Genomic DNA, 15,453 nt, shown 5'->3' with positions numbered 1-15,453 from the left:
CTTGTACTGATGTCTATTAAGTCAAGGCCTGTTGTCAGGGAACACAGGCTAACAGAAAGAAAAAGAGTTAAAATTAACATGTTAACAAGAAATGTGCTCTTTTTTCCTCATTTGAACCTTGACTGTTTACATATAAGGGGACAGGAGTTGGGGTGGGGGCTGGGGAGCTGGGCCAGTTGTGCTGAACTAGTAAACTGGGCTTTTAAGTTACTCTAATAGCAAAGCATTGTTCTTTCCTTCCTTTCCTTAAGGACAATTGCAGTGGAGTGAAAGACTGACAAGATTATTCCTTTCATGTTCTTAGGGCTGGAACAACCATCCCCAGCTATCTTGTAAAAGGCTGTTATTTGGTGTACTTGTAACAGAACAGACAGCCAATTGCCTAGAGTCTTGTCATTTTATTTTTTTGTTTAAAGGGCAAGATAGAAAAACAGTCTAAATGTATTTCTTTATACTCCTCTACCTAACCTAGAAAATGCATAAGTGATATATGTGTAAGATTTAGTTGTCTTTTTTTCTCCAAACTACTTTAGTACTTTACAAAATAAAAAGCTCCAGTTACTTTGTCCTTTAATATGTCTTACAAGTACTCTGGTGACCAGACTCTTCCCCATGCCAAACCCAGTGAAGCAAAAACTTTTAGAATGAGATAACTTTTTTTTAGTTCAATATTTGTTTATTAATACTTAGCTATGAAGTAAAACTTTCATATAATTAATTAAATAATAGTGTTTACCATTCAGTTTGGCTGGAGCGATAGCACAGCAGGTTGGACATTTGCCTTGCATGTGGCTGACCCAGGTTCGATTCCTCCTTCCCTCTCAGAGAGCCCAGCAAGCTACTGAGAATATTCCGCCTGCATAGCAGTGCCCAGCAAGCTACCCGTGGTATATTTGATATGTCAAAAACAGTAACAAGTCTCATAGTGGAGATGTTACTGGTGCCTGCTCGAGCAAATCGAGGAACAACAGGATGACATGACAGACAGACCATTCAATTTAGTTTTGAGAAATGCATATTCTTTTTTTAAAATTCATTTTTTATTTTTTAAATTTTCCAAAAAAAATTATTAGTGAATCACTGTCAGGTACAGTTACAGACTTACAAATTTTCGTGCTTGCATTTTTTTTTTTTGGCTCTGTATTCAGGAATCACTCCTGGCAGGCCTTGGAGAATCATATGCAGTGCTGGACCTTGAACCCAGGTCGCTACATGCAAGGCAAAAGCCTCCCCTCCGTTCTGACTCTCCTCCTGACATCTCCTAATCTGTTCATTTAAAAGCAGCACCTTTTATTTATTTTTTTCTATTTTTTTAAGTTTTTATTTTATTGAATCACCATGAAAAAAATTACAAAGCTTTCAGGTTTAAGTCTCAGTCATATACTGATTGTCATATACCCCATCCCTTCACATGTGCACGTGTTCCACCACCAAGAACCCCAATATACCCTCCTCCCACCCACCCCCCACCTAAGTAGCTAATGATCTTCACTTTATTCACTCTATACTTTGAATACATTCAATATTTCAATAGAGAGCTCACTATTATTGTTTGGAATTTCCCCCAACAATCAGGCCTGCTGAAAAGGCATCATTTAATAATTATTTTTATTGCTGAGAGTGAAGACTCTGAGTTCACGCAGCCACTGTTGCGGCTGCGCGGTTTTGGGTTTCTGATATTTTAGCTCAGTTCACAGTCTAGATGCATTTCTGCAAGAAGCCGTTCTGGATGCCAAAATGGGTTAGAAGACCTCTCGATCATAGTCTTTAGGAGTAGAGGGTCTGTTTCTCATGCTGCAGCTCTGGATCTTATCTGGGTGGAAGGTGTGCTGGTAACACCCCCCCCCCACACCACCACCACCTACAGGATACGTCAGTAAAAAGTCCTACCTCTGGGTTGGGGGTCTTAGAGAGTGGCTCTCTCCACGTGGATAAAGCAGCACCTTTTAAAAGATACAGCTCTGAACTGTGAAATTGAGAAAAGGAAATAGATCAGGGGCCACTACAATTGCCTTATATCTATTCTTGGAGCCAATTTCCAGGCCTGGGCACAAGGAGAATATTCTGAAGGAGAACGCAGGAATCCTGCTGAACTGAAAATGTTCAGAAGGCAGACATGGCTTGAGTTTGTAGAGAGAAGGAGCAAAACAAAAATAAATCCTTGAAATCTACATTAGTTTCCCTGGAGTCTTTTTTTTTTGCTGGAAAAGTTGAGGGGCTGGAGCAATAGCACAGCAGGTAGGGCTTTTGCCTTGCACGCAGCCAACCTGGGTTCGATTCCCAGCATCCCACATGGTCCCCCGAGCACCGCATTCCTGAGTGCATGAGCCAGGAGTAACCTTTGCACAACGCCAGGTATGACCCAAAAAGCAAAAAAATAAAAAATTTAAAAAGTTGAATATGTGAGGCAAGAATTCAGTCAGGACCTGGAAAGCTAGGGCAGAAGGTTGGAGCACATGCTCAAGGCTCCAATTTATGATGCCCAGGACAAGTTCAACCCCCCCACCTCAGCCCAAACAACTGGGAGGTTGATCCTGATTGTCCTCACCAAGTCTGAGTACAAGAATCCCAATATCATGTAACATCCAAATGTTAGGCCCAGCAGGTAGGCCAAGTATTGCTGGAGTGGGCCCTTGGATCCCAGAGGTCCTCTCTGAGAAGGAAAGAAAGAAGGAAAGAAGAAAGAAAAAAAGGAAGGAAGGAAGGAAGGAAGGAAGGAAGGAAGGAAGGAAGGAAGGAAGGAAGGAAGGAAGGAAGGAAGGAAGGAAGGAAGGAAGGAGGAGGGAGGGATCAGAAAAGTGGCTAAATAATCACTGAAGATATAAACTCTGAACAATTACCAGAGTTTGTGCAGGACTGAGAGTTCTAACCCCCAAATAAGTAAATAAATTAATAAATAAACAAACAAAAGAGTAAGATGTGGGGGAAGAGATTTATTGAATACCTGAGGTATTTATTAGAGATTCCTGGAAAAGTTAGCACTTAGTGAATTGGCTAAACTAATGCCATAATAATAACTGCACTGGGCCCAGCCATAAAATGTTCAGAAATAAGACTTTAAGGTTTGCATTATTCACAAATAAATTAACTGTTTGCCAGAACAATATCAAAAGACAGAAATTAGCTCTGTGGGGAGATGGCAGTGGCAGCAGTGGCGCCCATGTGGCATCCTCCATCTTCTAGAATTCACAACCCAGAGGTATGAGTTTGCAGTGACGTGGTGCTCAGGAGATCATGGGATGGGGGTGTTACTGGCACGCTCTCTGCCCAGATGAGATCCGGAGCAGCCACGCACGAAACGCCCCCCTCTGCTGCTTAAAGACTATGATCCAGAGGTTTCTTATAGAAATGCATCTAGACTGTGAACTGAGCTAAAATATCATAAATCCAAAACTTCATATAATCTCCATTCTTAGGAATGGAAAACAAATTATCAAATGATGCCTTTTCAGCAGGTTTGATTGTTGGGGGAAAATTCCAAATAATAATAGTGAGTTCTCTGTTGAAATATTGAATATATTCAAAGTATAGGGAGAATAAAGTGAAGATCATTAGCAACTCAGGTAGGGGGTGGGTGTGGGAGGGGGTATATTTGGGGTTCTTGGTGGTGGAACATGTGCACTGGTGAAGGGATTGGGGTTTGATCATTATATGACTGAGACTTAAACCTGAAAGTGTTGTAACTTTTTTCATGGTGATTCAATAAAATAAAAATTAAAAAAATAAAAATAAAAATAAAAAAAATTTAAAAAGACAGAAATTCTAGGAATGAACAAGTAAATCAATAATTCCAGCACCCAATGCAAATTATTAGACATGTGAAGAAACAGGATAATTTGTCTCATTATCAGTGGTAAAATAGAAGCAGACTCAGAAGTAATGAAGATGGTAGAGTTAATAAGGACTTCAACATAGCTATTATAAATATGTCAAAGAATTCAAATAAATTGTGATCATAATATTGAATTGGAAGAAAATACTGAAAAATATAACAATAGAATATCTAGAACTGAAAATACACTATAGTGAAAAACAAATGCAATATTAAGTATATGTTAAAATATTAAAGACATACAATATAATAATCTTAAACAAGTAGAAATCAATATCTGTAAATTTGAAGAAGGAAAGTAGAAAGTATTGGGCTGAGCATAGGTAGAAAAGATAAATAGTATGAAAGCCCCTGGAACCTTTGGAATATCACCTAGTATTATTGAGGTCTGGACACAGTTGGGGGTTGGATGGGTGGGGGGAGAAAGCTGATAACCTTTGTAAGCCACTAGCATAATAGCTAGTTTCTTGGGGCTTATTCTGAAAATTCCCTATTAATCAAGTAATCCTCACATAAATTGTCAAATACCATCTCTATAAAGTTGGTTTTTTTCTCGTTCATAATGCTTTGCATGGCTATTAGATTGTTTCCTATACTACATGTAGCACTGTAGCACAGTAATCCATTTGTTCACCGATTTGCTCGAGCAGGCACCAGTAATGTCTCCATTGTGAAACTTGTTACTGTTTTTGGCATATTGAATATGCCATGGGTAGCTTGCCAGGCTCTGCCGTGCGGGTGGGATACTCTCGGTAGCTTGCTGGGCTCTCCAAGAGGGACGGAGGAACCGAACCTGGTTCAGCCATGTGCAAGGCAAACGCCCTACCCGCTGTGCTATCGCTCCAGTCCATACTACAAACTAGTTATAAATAATAGCTTCTTGGGAAGGTCCTTTCCTGATCACTGTCATTTGGGTCAGTCAGAGATTGCCCCAATCCTTTCATAGTAAAGAGTAACCTGTACTTGCCTTTCCCTAGCACCTTCCGTTGGGACCCTTTACATGGTGAAATAGGAACCATCCACATTTTTAGTTAACACTCTGCTTATATTTGAAAAGACTTGGTAAAGGATTTGTATACCCAACACAAGTATAGAACTTCCAAACCAAATAATAAGAAAAATAATTAGTGAAAATGGACCACAAAATTGAACATGTCACTAAAAAAAGTATATGGTTAGCAAATAGGTATAGAAAATGATATCCAGCATCATTAAGAAGTGGAAAAATCCAAATTCAAACCATGTGCATTATAATTTAGAATGGTTTAAGGAAAAATCAGACTATCAAGTGCTAATTATATATGGAACAAATAGTTAGGCATATGCCTAAAAGGTGAACTGTATGGTCCATGCCCAGCTATTCTCCCTCTTAGGTTTCTACTCGAGGGAAAATAAAACTATTTACATAAAAGTATTTACATGAATATTTATAGTGATTTTACTCATAATTACCCAAATCTTTAAATTACTCAGTGTCTTCTAGAACAGCATTTCTCACCTGATGACTGTATTTCTTAGGATATTCTAAAGAGGCCAGGGGTGAAAATCCCATAAATGGTGGGACAGGGTATGAGACTAGGTGGCCACTCAGTAGGACAGGAAGGAAAGAAAGAAAGTGACAACAGTGGGAGAAAAACCAAGAATTGCTTATCTAGTCCATGAATAGGTAAACAGGTAATGGCTTATTTAGTCAATAGAATGTTTGGCATTAATACAAAAATAATGGATATTAAAATTTTCATTTAAAAAGAATTGGGGCATTTATAGGTTAAACACAAGTGAAGAAAAAGTTATGCTGAGTAAAAGGACTTCATTCCTATCTACTGTGTGACTGGTTTCGATGACAGTATTGCAAAAACAAAACCACAGGGACAAGAAACAGATTTATGGTTGCTCAGGTCTGGGATGCAGGTTAATTACAGAGGGAAGATTTTTGTGTGATGGATTTATACTACATCTTGATTATAGTAGTGATTACATGACTAATGCTTTTTTTTCCAAAATTCAGAACTGTATGCTAATTTGGGTCAGTTTGATAGTATGAAAATTAAACCTTTAAGAAGTATAAAATGTATCTTAACAAAAAAAATTCAAAGGTCAAACTTTGCTAAATGAATAAAAGAACTATTTCAAACAGATATTTCGTTTTAAAAAAGTTGAACTTCTTAGTACAAGTTGTATGATTGCATTAACTCGATATATTCCATTAAAACATAACTTAACTTTAAAAAGTGAGGAGCTTGAGTGATAGTGTAGTGAGTAAGTTTCTTGCCTTACATGAATCTGACCCAGGTTCGATCCCTGGGATACCATTTGATCCTCCAAGTTCACCAGGAGTGAAGTGAACCCTGAGTTCATCTGGGTTTGAACACACCTTAAACCCTGAATACATCTGGGTGTTGCCAAAAAAAAAAAGGTAATATAGGACTGGGGAGATAGCCCTACTGATAAAAAATTTATTTGCAAGGTCCAGAGTTCTATCCTTGGCATCACATGCACCACCGCATCCCACCCCTGCCCCCCCACCCCCGCAATAGCCATCACTAACATACGAGGCTCTTGAGGACTGGCTTCACACCTCAGACACCTATATGAGGATCTGAGATAAAAATCCTGCTGCTTCTCCCAGTGAGGCCCTGAAAACCAGGGGAACAAAAAGACTTCAAATATGACTTTCTACCTAAAATTTGTTTACAACTGAGGATAAGAATAGTGAAACTGAACTTAATTAAGAAAAAACTAAAAGAAAAAAAAGAAAAGGGAGTGGGGGTGTCACACTCATCAGTGTCTGTATGACTGCCACAGTTCTGGCCACACCATGCCCAGGTAATTTTGAACATTGCAGCTAAAGGGTGTGTGACTCATGGCAAGCACAGCTTACAAAAGACAGCCAGCCTTGTAGCCAAGAAGTAATCTTTGTAGAATGTGCTAGCTCATTATATTTTAAGTACATATCTTGAATACGTGCATGCTTCAAATCGCATAACTCAAATGTACATATGTGCTTCAAATCTAATATGCTAGCATATATGAAGTAATTTTATGAATTTGATACAGTTATAAGATTTATCTGAACATTTTAATTTATTTATATCTTACCGCTGCCTCTCCCAGAAGGGACCATAAAATGAGGCCCCCATAACCACGCCACCAAACTGCACCAGGGCACCCCAGAGGGGGCCGGTGAGAGCCCTCCCCGCCCCAAGGGACCCAGCCCCAGCAGCCGACCTCTACTACCCATCCACCACCGCGCTTCAGGCCACTTTCCACACACTTGGGCTGAGCCTCACGCATGAGAAGACATATTCCTGGACATCATCATAAAGAGAAATATGTGTATATATACATACATATATATATATATATGCCTCCGGAGAGCCCGGCAAGCTACTGAGAGTATCCTGCCCACACAGAAGAGCCTGGCAAGCTCTCCGTGGCGTATTCAATATGCCAAATACAGTAACAATAACAGTCTCATTCCCCTGACCCTGAAAAGCACCTCCAATACTTGGAAAGACAAGTAAGAAGAAGTTACTTAAATCTCAGGGCTGGAATGAATGGAGACGTTACTGGCACCTGCTCAAGTAAATCAATGAAGAATGGGATGACAGTGATATAGTGACAGCTTCTCTCAGTGGTGTCCATCTGCGTGAGGGTGAGCACAGGACATGTGTTTATTTCTGTGTTAAGTGTCTCGAGACGTCCCTAGCACACTGTCAGCACAGACCTCTGAGTGAGAGTTGCAGACTGTCTTCCAGTGCAGCCAGAGCATGTTCCTGCTTTCTGCCCTGACCTAGAATCCTGGTTCCTTTCCTCCGTCCCTCTGTCACTTCCATCACTAATTAAGGGCACCCATGCCTTTTGGTTCTATAATGACACCCTTTCCCAAGAAACAAGTCCAATTGGCTTATTCTGCTTCTCCCAGTGGCTTACACTTGAATATGGTTGAACTTACACAAATGGCAGTGCAGCATCAACCTGTTAAGTCATTTCAGCCTTGGTCAGGGACAGCCTGGCGAGCCGGACATCTGCTTCCAGACTCAAGAGACTGTTCTTTTCTTCTCCTGAGTGTATCCCCCTGTCCAGTCCACACCTTTACTAATCCCCGTCTGTTAACCACTGGCCATTTTCACATGCCAGGCTTTACCCCACTAGCTTGAGAACTGGGATCCATAGTAAAAGTTCAGCACCCCCACACCATCCCCGCCAGTTTGACTCACCAAATGATGCAGGCTGCAGAGAGAGCTGATTTCCAGAATGGGGGAGGGGCAGAGGTGGGGACTGCTTCAGAGTAAACATATTTCCAAAGAGGGAAAGAAATTTTTAAGCTGATGGAAAGAGGCAAAGACTTCCTTCTCCTGATGAATAATAGAAGCCAGTCTCCTGGCCCAGCCACACCACCCCAACCCCCTCCCAAAGGCTTCCAGACTCTTTTAAAAAGAAAAATTATTTACTCACTGTGTTTTTGCATTGAAAAGGAGCGCACACTTTGCAGATAGAGAAGACAACAAGAAGTCTTCCTGAAGATTTTTTTAGAAGCATTCAAACTGTTCCTAAAACTTGGGTCTTTTAAATCCATGCAATTTTAAGACTTCAGGTTTCTTTCCCGTCAATGATGAGTTATTTTTTGAGCTGGTCACGCAGGGACACTGTGGAGGCAGTGTGACCCTGTTCTCTGCCGAACAGAACACTCTTCTCTTAATGCAGCTAATGCTTGTTCCCTCTTCTGATACAAAAGAAAATTATGGTTTTGAAATGAATTTGGAAGGTTTGGGCTTCCTTGTATGCTGGAAAAAAGGTTTTCCTTGAATGTAGAAAGACTAGAATAGAATGCCAGATTAAAGTTCTATACAAATGTTTATTTTTAAGTCTATTTTGAAACATGCTTTTATAGAAACAGTAGCACTGTAGCACTGTCGTCCCATTGTTCATCGATTTTCTTGAGTGGGCACCAGTAATGTCTCCATTGTGAGACTTGTTGTTACTGTTTTTGGAATATCAAATACGCCACGGGTAGCTTGTCAGGCTCTGCCGTGTGGGCAAGATACTCTTGGTAGCTTGCCGGGCTCTCCAAGAGGGGCAGAGGAATCGAACATGGGTCGGCTGCATGAAAGACAAACGCCCTACCGCTGTGCTATTGTAAAGTATGTAAAGTAAATTTTACTTTACAGTATGTAAAGTAAAATTATTTTACTTATTTTTTATTCCATAATGCATCAGAATTGATCAGGAATACAATAAAGTTTAATGACCATGTTGGAAAAAAATATTTTGAGAAAATAATGTGTTTGATACTTCAGACTAAGATGTTAAGAATATTCTTTCCTTCACTCCTTTCTCTCCCTCTGTTTCACTTAGAAGAATTTAGGAAGGAAGATCACTTAGGTCCCAGGCAATGTGAGTGGAGTCATCCGTCAGGTTCAGGGGCAAGGGCAGCAGAGACAAAAGCCCCAGGGGGAGGCGCCTGAGAAAAGAGAAAAGCTTTGGGTCAGAGATTGGGAGTTCCTAGTCTACAAGGCCAAAGCTTCTTTGGGTCTAGGACTGCTTATCTAGCTATCTTCCCTTTCAAGAATCTACTGCTAGTACCATCATTTCTATGTTTTATGGTAATGTAGCTCCTTAAAATGTTCTCTCTCCTCTTCAGGTTACCTAACTTTGGGGAATCTGTATGTAAAATTTTTCCTTCCCATATTCTTTCCTCTCTTTTATGTGGTAGGAGGCTAAAGAACCTTGCAACCATGATATTGGAAATAGTTTTCTAAAATACTCCTCGTGAGTTTTATTTCAGTGTACTCTAAAACTATGCCAGAAAGAAGCTTGTTTTAAAATCAATGCAGATAGTGGGATAGAACAATAATACCTGTAGGGTGCTTGTCTTCTATGCGGCCAACCTGGGTTTGATCCCTAGCACCCCATATGGCCCTCTGAGCCCTCCAGGAGTGATCCCTGAGTGCAGCACCAGAAATAAGTCCTGAGTACTGCCAGGTGTGACACCCCCCAAATTAATGCAAATATTAAATAATTTATAACTGTGTATTGAGAACAACCCATAATCCATATTAAACTCTCAAAGATCTTAAGTTGTGAAAATATTTTGTACAATCATAATTATCTTTTTTTTTTTTTTTTGCTTTTTGGGTCACACCCAGCGATGCTCAGGGGTTACTCCTGGCTCTGCACTCAGGAATTACTCCTGGCGGTGCTTGGGGGACCATATGGGATGCCGGGGATCAAACCCGGGTCAGCCGCATGCAAGGCAAAAGCCCTACCCGCTGTGCTATCGCTCCGGCCCCTCATAATTATCTTTTAAAAAAAATTTTATTAGTGAATCACTGTGAGGTACACTTACAAATTTATGAACCTTCATGTTTTCAGTCATACAGGGCATTCCCTTTTGGTCTCTCTCCTTTTTGGTGTTGTAGTTTGCAATAGAGGTATTCAGTGGCCTCATGTTTGGTCTGTAGTCTACTTTCAGCATGCATCTTTCAACCCGAGTGGGTCCTCCCAACATCATCTACTTGGTGTTCCCTTCTCTATCTCAGCTTCCTTTTTCCCTGAGCATGTGAGGCCAGTTTCCAAACTGTGGGGCAGACCTCCTGGTTCTTATCTCTACTGCTTTTGGGTGTTAATCTCCCATTCTGTTACTTTATATTCCACAGATGAGTGCAGTCTTTCTGTGTTTATCCCTCTCTTTCTGATTCATTTCACTTAACATGAAACTTTCCATGTTGATCCACTTATATGCAAATTTCATGACTTCATCTTTTCTAACAGCTGCATAGTATTCCATTGTGTAGATGTACCAAAGTTTCTTTAACCAGTCCTCTGTTTTTGGGCACTCCGGTTTTTTCCAGATTTTGGCTATTATAAACAGTGCTGCAATGAACATACAAATGCAGATGTCATTTCTACTATACCTTTTTGCCTCTCTGGGATATATTCCCAGGAGTGATATTGCTGGGTCAAATGGGAGCTCAATTTCTAATTTTTTGAGAATCATCTGTATTGTTTTCCAAAAGGGCTGAACCAGTCAGCATTCCCACAAGCAGTGAAAGTGAATGCTTTCTCCCCAAATCCGTGCCAACACTGGTTGCTTCATAATTATCTTTCAATTTAAAAATTAAGCCCAGAGCTTCTCTAAACTCTAGTTTGAAAATCAGTTTCTATGAAAACTTTTTAATAATTAATTGTAGTTTATAAGTTTATCTCATCTATATAAAACCATAAAAATGTAGGAGTAACCCTTTGAAACAAAGCTTGAAACAATACTTTAAAGTGTGTTTGGAACCCTTTTATAGAAAGCTCTTTTAACATTCCCATTTTAATGTCTATCTTGATTTTTTTAATAGCTGTGCAGTGGAGGATCAGTGACTGATCTTGTTAAAGGATTTCTGAAGAAGGGCAAAAGAATGAGTGAGCCCATAATTGCCTATATTTTGCGTGAAGCACTTCAGGTAAGGCAATTTGAACTGTTTATTCATTACAAGGCCATTATAGTTCAACAAAAATTGTGGAAACTATTTTTATATTTGGGGACATATCCAGCAGTGCTTTGGGAATTACTCTGAGCTCTGTCCCTGGGGGTTGTTCCTAATGGTGCTTGGGGGACCCAATGGTGCTTGTATTTAACCCTGGGCTCCCAGTGTGTGTTGCACGTACTCAACCCATTGAGCTCTCTCTCTAGCCCTGAATTCTATTTTTTGAAAAACATGACATCATTAGGATATTAAAGAGTATATGCAAAGTATCAAATCTTTAGCATAGGTACTTCCTTCTCTTTTTTCTTTTTCTGATTTTAGAAATCTGCCCTTTTTGAGTAAGCAAAAATCTGAATTTTGATCTTAGAAAGTATATTTCTAAAATTATGAAGGAAGATAATGTGTGTTATTTTACTAGAAGTCAGATTTTTATTTGACATTATTTTAAATAAGTATAGAACTTATTGTCTTCAGCACATTTTAAATAAAATGTTTGAAAAGAACTGCAGTGCATGCTCCTGTTTTATTAATTTGGATGTAGTCCAATTTAAGAAATTCAATGTGAAATAGTCAGGGTGTTTGAATGTCATTTTTGACAAGCGTTTCCTATTGATTTTGCACAGATGAATTCATGTGAAAAGTGGGGTTTTTTTGTGCTTTATTTTTTTAACTTTTACATTTTATTGTTGTTCAGATAGTAACAGCTTTAATGTTTGTGGTTTTGACCCCTTGCAACACCACAAAAGTGCCCAAGACTGTACGCCACTAACCTATGTCATTTCTTGATAAGCTCTGTCTCTTTCCCTCCCCCCTACCCTGTTTAGTAATCGCAGTTTTGTAATCCCAAACCAAGGTTCTGTCATCATTTGATACCATCTATTCCTGTGTTTTGTTTCTCTGTATACCACAGATGAGTGACATCATCTGGTATATGTTCTCCCTCTGACTTATTTCATGTAACATGACACCCTCCAGTTTCATGTGCGTTTCAGTGAGCTAAAAGTCTATATGCTTCCTGTCTTCCAGGGACTTCAGCATTTACACAGCAACAAAACTATTCACCGTGATGTAAAAGGAAACAACATCCTGTTGACCACAGAAGGGGGAGTTAAACTTGTTGATTTTGGTATGTTCTCTCTGAAGTACATGAATTTGGGGTGTATCTTAAAATGGTATGATATATGATTGTTTTCCATTACTCTTCTAGGCATGAAATTTGAGTTTTAAAAAACAATTAGCAATACACACTTCCTGCTTCTCCTAGTCAGGGATTTACTGCTGGACACATTACTGCTCAGTGGATTTCAGAAGCTCAGCTGAGAACCAGAAGCATAAGCTTGGTTGTTCAAAAATTATGCTACTAATTCCTCTTGTTAGTACTAGTTGTGAGTACAGCCTTTAAGAAAACATTTGTCTATATTAAATGAGATGTGTTTTTACAGAAAATTACCAGATACCTCAGAGAGAATATGTGAGCATGTAAAAATTTTAATGAAATACATTAGCAATCACTTTTAACTTTTAAAAGTGGAATATGATCAATCAATAACATGACTTACAGGATATAAACCCCTTCAGGCAAGTCACCTACTGTCTGAAAAAGCAGCCCTAATTTTGAATATAAACTTAAAAAAAGAGAGAGTAAATTATAGGGCAGTTCTCAGCTTTCTTTTCTGTGGGTTTCTCTCCAGGTAACTTCATTTCCAATAGGATATGTTGGCATTTCAATATAAAAGTACAGAATGTACTTTCGCTGATTTATTTAAACATCATTTGTAAGACAGAATATTTTACAGCATTAAATTTTATATTATCTACATATCTAATTTTAGATCAAAGGCTTAATGAGTGATGTAGGTCAAAGAGACATTATGATTTATTTATTGATAACCCCTTTGTGTTAAACATCGGGTTAGGTAGATAAGCCTGAACTTTAAGACTGAAATTCCCTTCATTCCTTTCTCTCAAATAAATCAGAACAAATGCCATTAGGTGAGTTTGAGCATGTATGGAAGTAGAGGATCAGAGGATCGACTGATCACAGTTCATCAGTCAGTTGTGGTTGGGACAGTGTAAGAGTGAGGAAGATGTCCCCACTAGAAGTCTGGTACTGGTGGCTTGGCTGGGACAGGTAAGATTAGTAGCTCACCTGAGTAGGGGATGGTAGCCTAATCCCATGCAAGCTAACAGAGTACCTGTGAAGTAAGGAGGACATCTGTCTAAGAGTCAAAATGGAAATAAGAGAGTGAATGTATAAAGAATTAATACCATCAAAATATATACTGAGGACACTAGAATAACATTTGGTCAGTGCTAGAGAAAAGGAATACAAATATGGAAAGGTAAATATTATAGCTAATGGTGTTAATTTGAAATTGGAGATATTAAATTGAATTCATGATTTTCAAAATATAAATCCACCACCCACCACCACCACCAGTATTTAAAAATAGAACATTCCTAATTGGTATGATTTAGTAGGTTTCTTTTGGGGGTCTAGGAATACTATTGTCAGTAATTTATCTGAGATTTAAAATTTTTTTATTTTATAAGTAGTTCACAATATTTGATTACATTTAATATTCAAACACCAATCCCACCATCATTACACCTTCCCAACAACTTATTTTGGATGTTTCCATCCCAAACCCCAATCCCTGCCCCCAAGCAGAACCGAAATAATATATTTTGTATTGTTTGTTATGAAAAACCACTGAAAATGCTACAAAAAAGTATCCTTAGAGGAAATAGTGTGAAGATTATTGTATTTCACCCAAGGGCCAGTAAGCCCTTCTATAAGAGATCACTATCATGTTGTTAAAGGTTGAGCCTTGTGTGCTTTTATGTATCACTGTATCACTGTCACTGTCACCCGTTGTTCATTGGGTGCCAGTAACATCTCCATTCATCCCCGCCTTGAAATTTTAGCAGCCTCTCCTTACTTGTCCTTCCAAACAGTGCCATATAGGAGGCTCTTTCGGGGTCAGGGGAATGAGACCTGTTATTGTTACTGTATTTGGCATATCGAATATGCCACGAGGAGCTTGCCAGACTCTGCCAGGAGCTTGCCAGGCTCTGCCACTTTTATGGCGCTGACCCCCTTCATGGGGGGATGCGTGCATTTATCAGATCAAAACCAACCTGATCAGCTTTTATATATATCATCATCATCATCATCATCCTGTTGATCATCGAATTTTTCGAGTGGTCTCAGCAATGTCTCCATTCATCCCAGCCCTGAGATCTTAGAAGCCTCTCCTCACTTGTCCCTCCCAATGATGCTGCCTTGGAGGCTCTTTCAGGGTCAGGCGAATGAGACCCAGCATTGTTACTGGTTTTTGGCATATGAATACACCACAGGGAGCTTGCCAGGCTCTCCCATGCAGACAGGAAACTCTCAGTAGCCTGCTGGTTCTCCCAGAAGGAGAACTAGGCTATATTTTATATACATATATTTATTATATATATTTGTAAAAAATAAAAATTTCCCTCTTACATTGGTCACATCCTACTTTGAACCCCATCAAATGTGGTGTGGTATTCTTGAAGTAGGGGTTAGGGTGTGTTCTATGAAGTGTTGTGCGGCTGCAAATGCCGCTGTGCACTCCAGGAATAGGTTTGCACATGGGTGAGGCTGGCCTGAGCATGTGGAGAGAAGCCGTGAGCATTGCAGTGGTTGAATTCTGGAAGTTTTCAGCTGCTAGGGCTGGGTCCTTTGGGGTGGGGTGGGCTCTCACCCGTCCCCCTCTGGGGTGCCTGACTGAAACAGCCTAGCACAAGGTTCAGTGGCATGGTTATGGTGAGCGTCATGTTATGCTCCCTTCCAGGAGAGAAGGACATGCAATCTGGATGGTGGCGATGACGAGATTATCTAGTGCCAGCCTGAGGTGGCTTTAGGCGTGACTATTGAGTATATGGAATTTTTTGAGTGTTCCCAAGTGTAGTTATATCAAAATTTAATTGTTGGTATTTAAATAGATTCTTAACTAGAAGGAAGCAAGTATTCTAAAAAGACATTTTTAAGGATATACAAGATGAATCTCAAATGTATTTTGCTCAAAAGAAATGTTCAAAGAATGGTGGATACATATTACAAGAACGCAGAAGCTAGTTTGAAACAATTGTCACTGATACAATTTAGAA

General features: G+C 39.5%; 1 protein-coding gene across 1 annotated transcript in view; it reads left to right on the top strand.

The window, feature by feature from the left end:
* Positions 1-15,453, top strand: part of MYO3A (myosin IIIA) — a 188,925-nt gene that overhangs the window by 9,482 nt on the left and 163,990 nt on the right. Inside the window, exons 3-4 of the mRNA XM_004605494.2 lie at positions 11,182-11,286; positions 12,337-12,436. Coding sequence (XP_004605551.2) covers positions 11,182-11,286; positions 12,337-12,436 — 205 coding nt within the window. The remainder of the gene's footprint in view (positions 1-11,181; positions 11,287-12,336; positions 12,437-15,453) is intronic.

The sequence above is a fragment of the Sorex araneus genome, chromosome 9 (genome assembly GCF_027595985.1).
Source record: "Sorex araneus isolate mSorAra2 chromosome 9, mSorAra2.pri, whole genome shotgun sequence".
NCBI lineage: Eukaryota > Metazoa > Chordata > Mammalia > Eulipotyphla > Soricidae > Sorex > Sorex araneus.
Note: the sequence above shows the minus strand (reverse complement) of the source record. Positions and strands in the feature narration are given on the sequence as shown.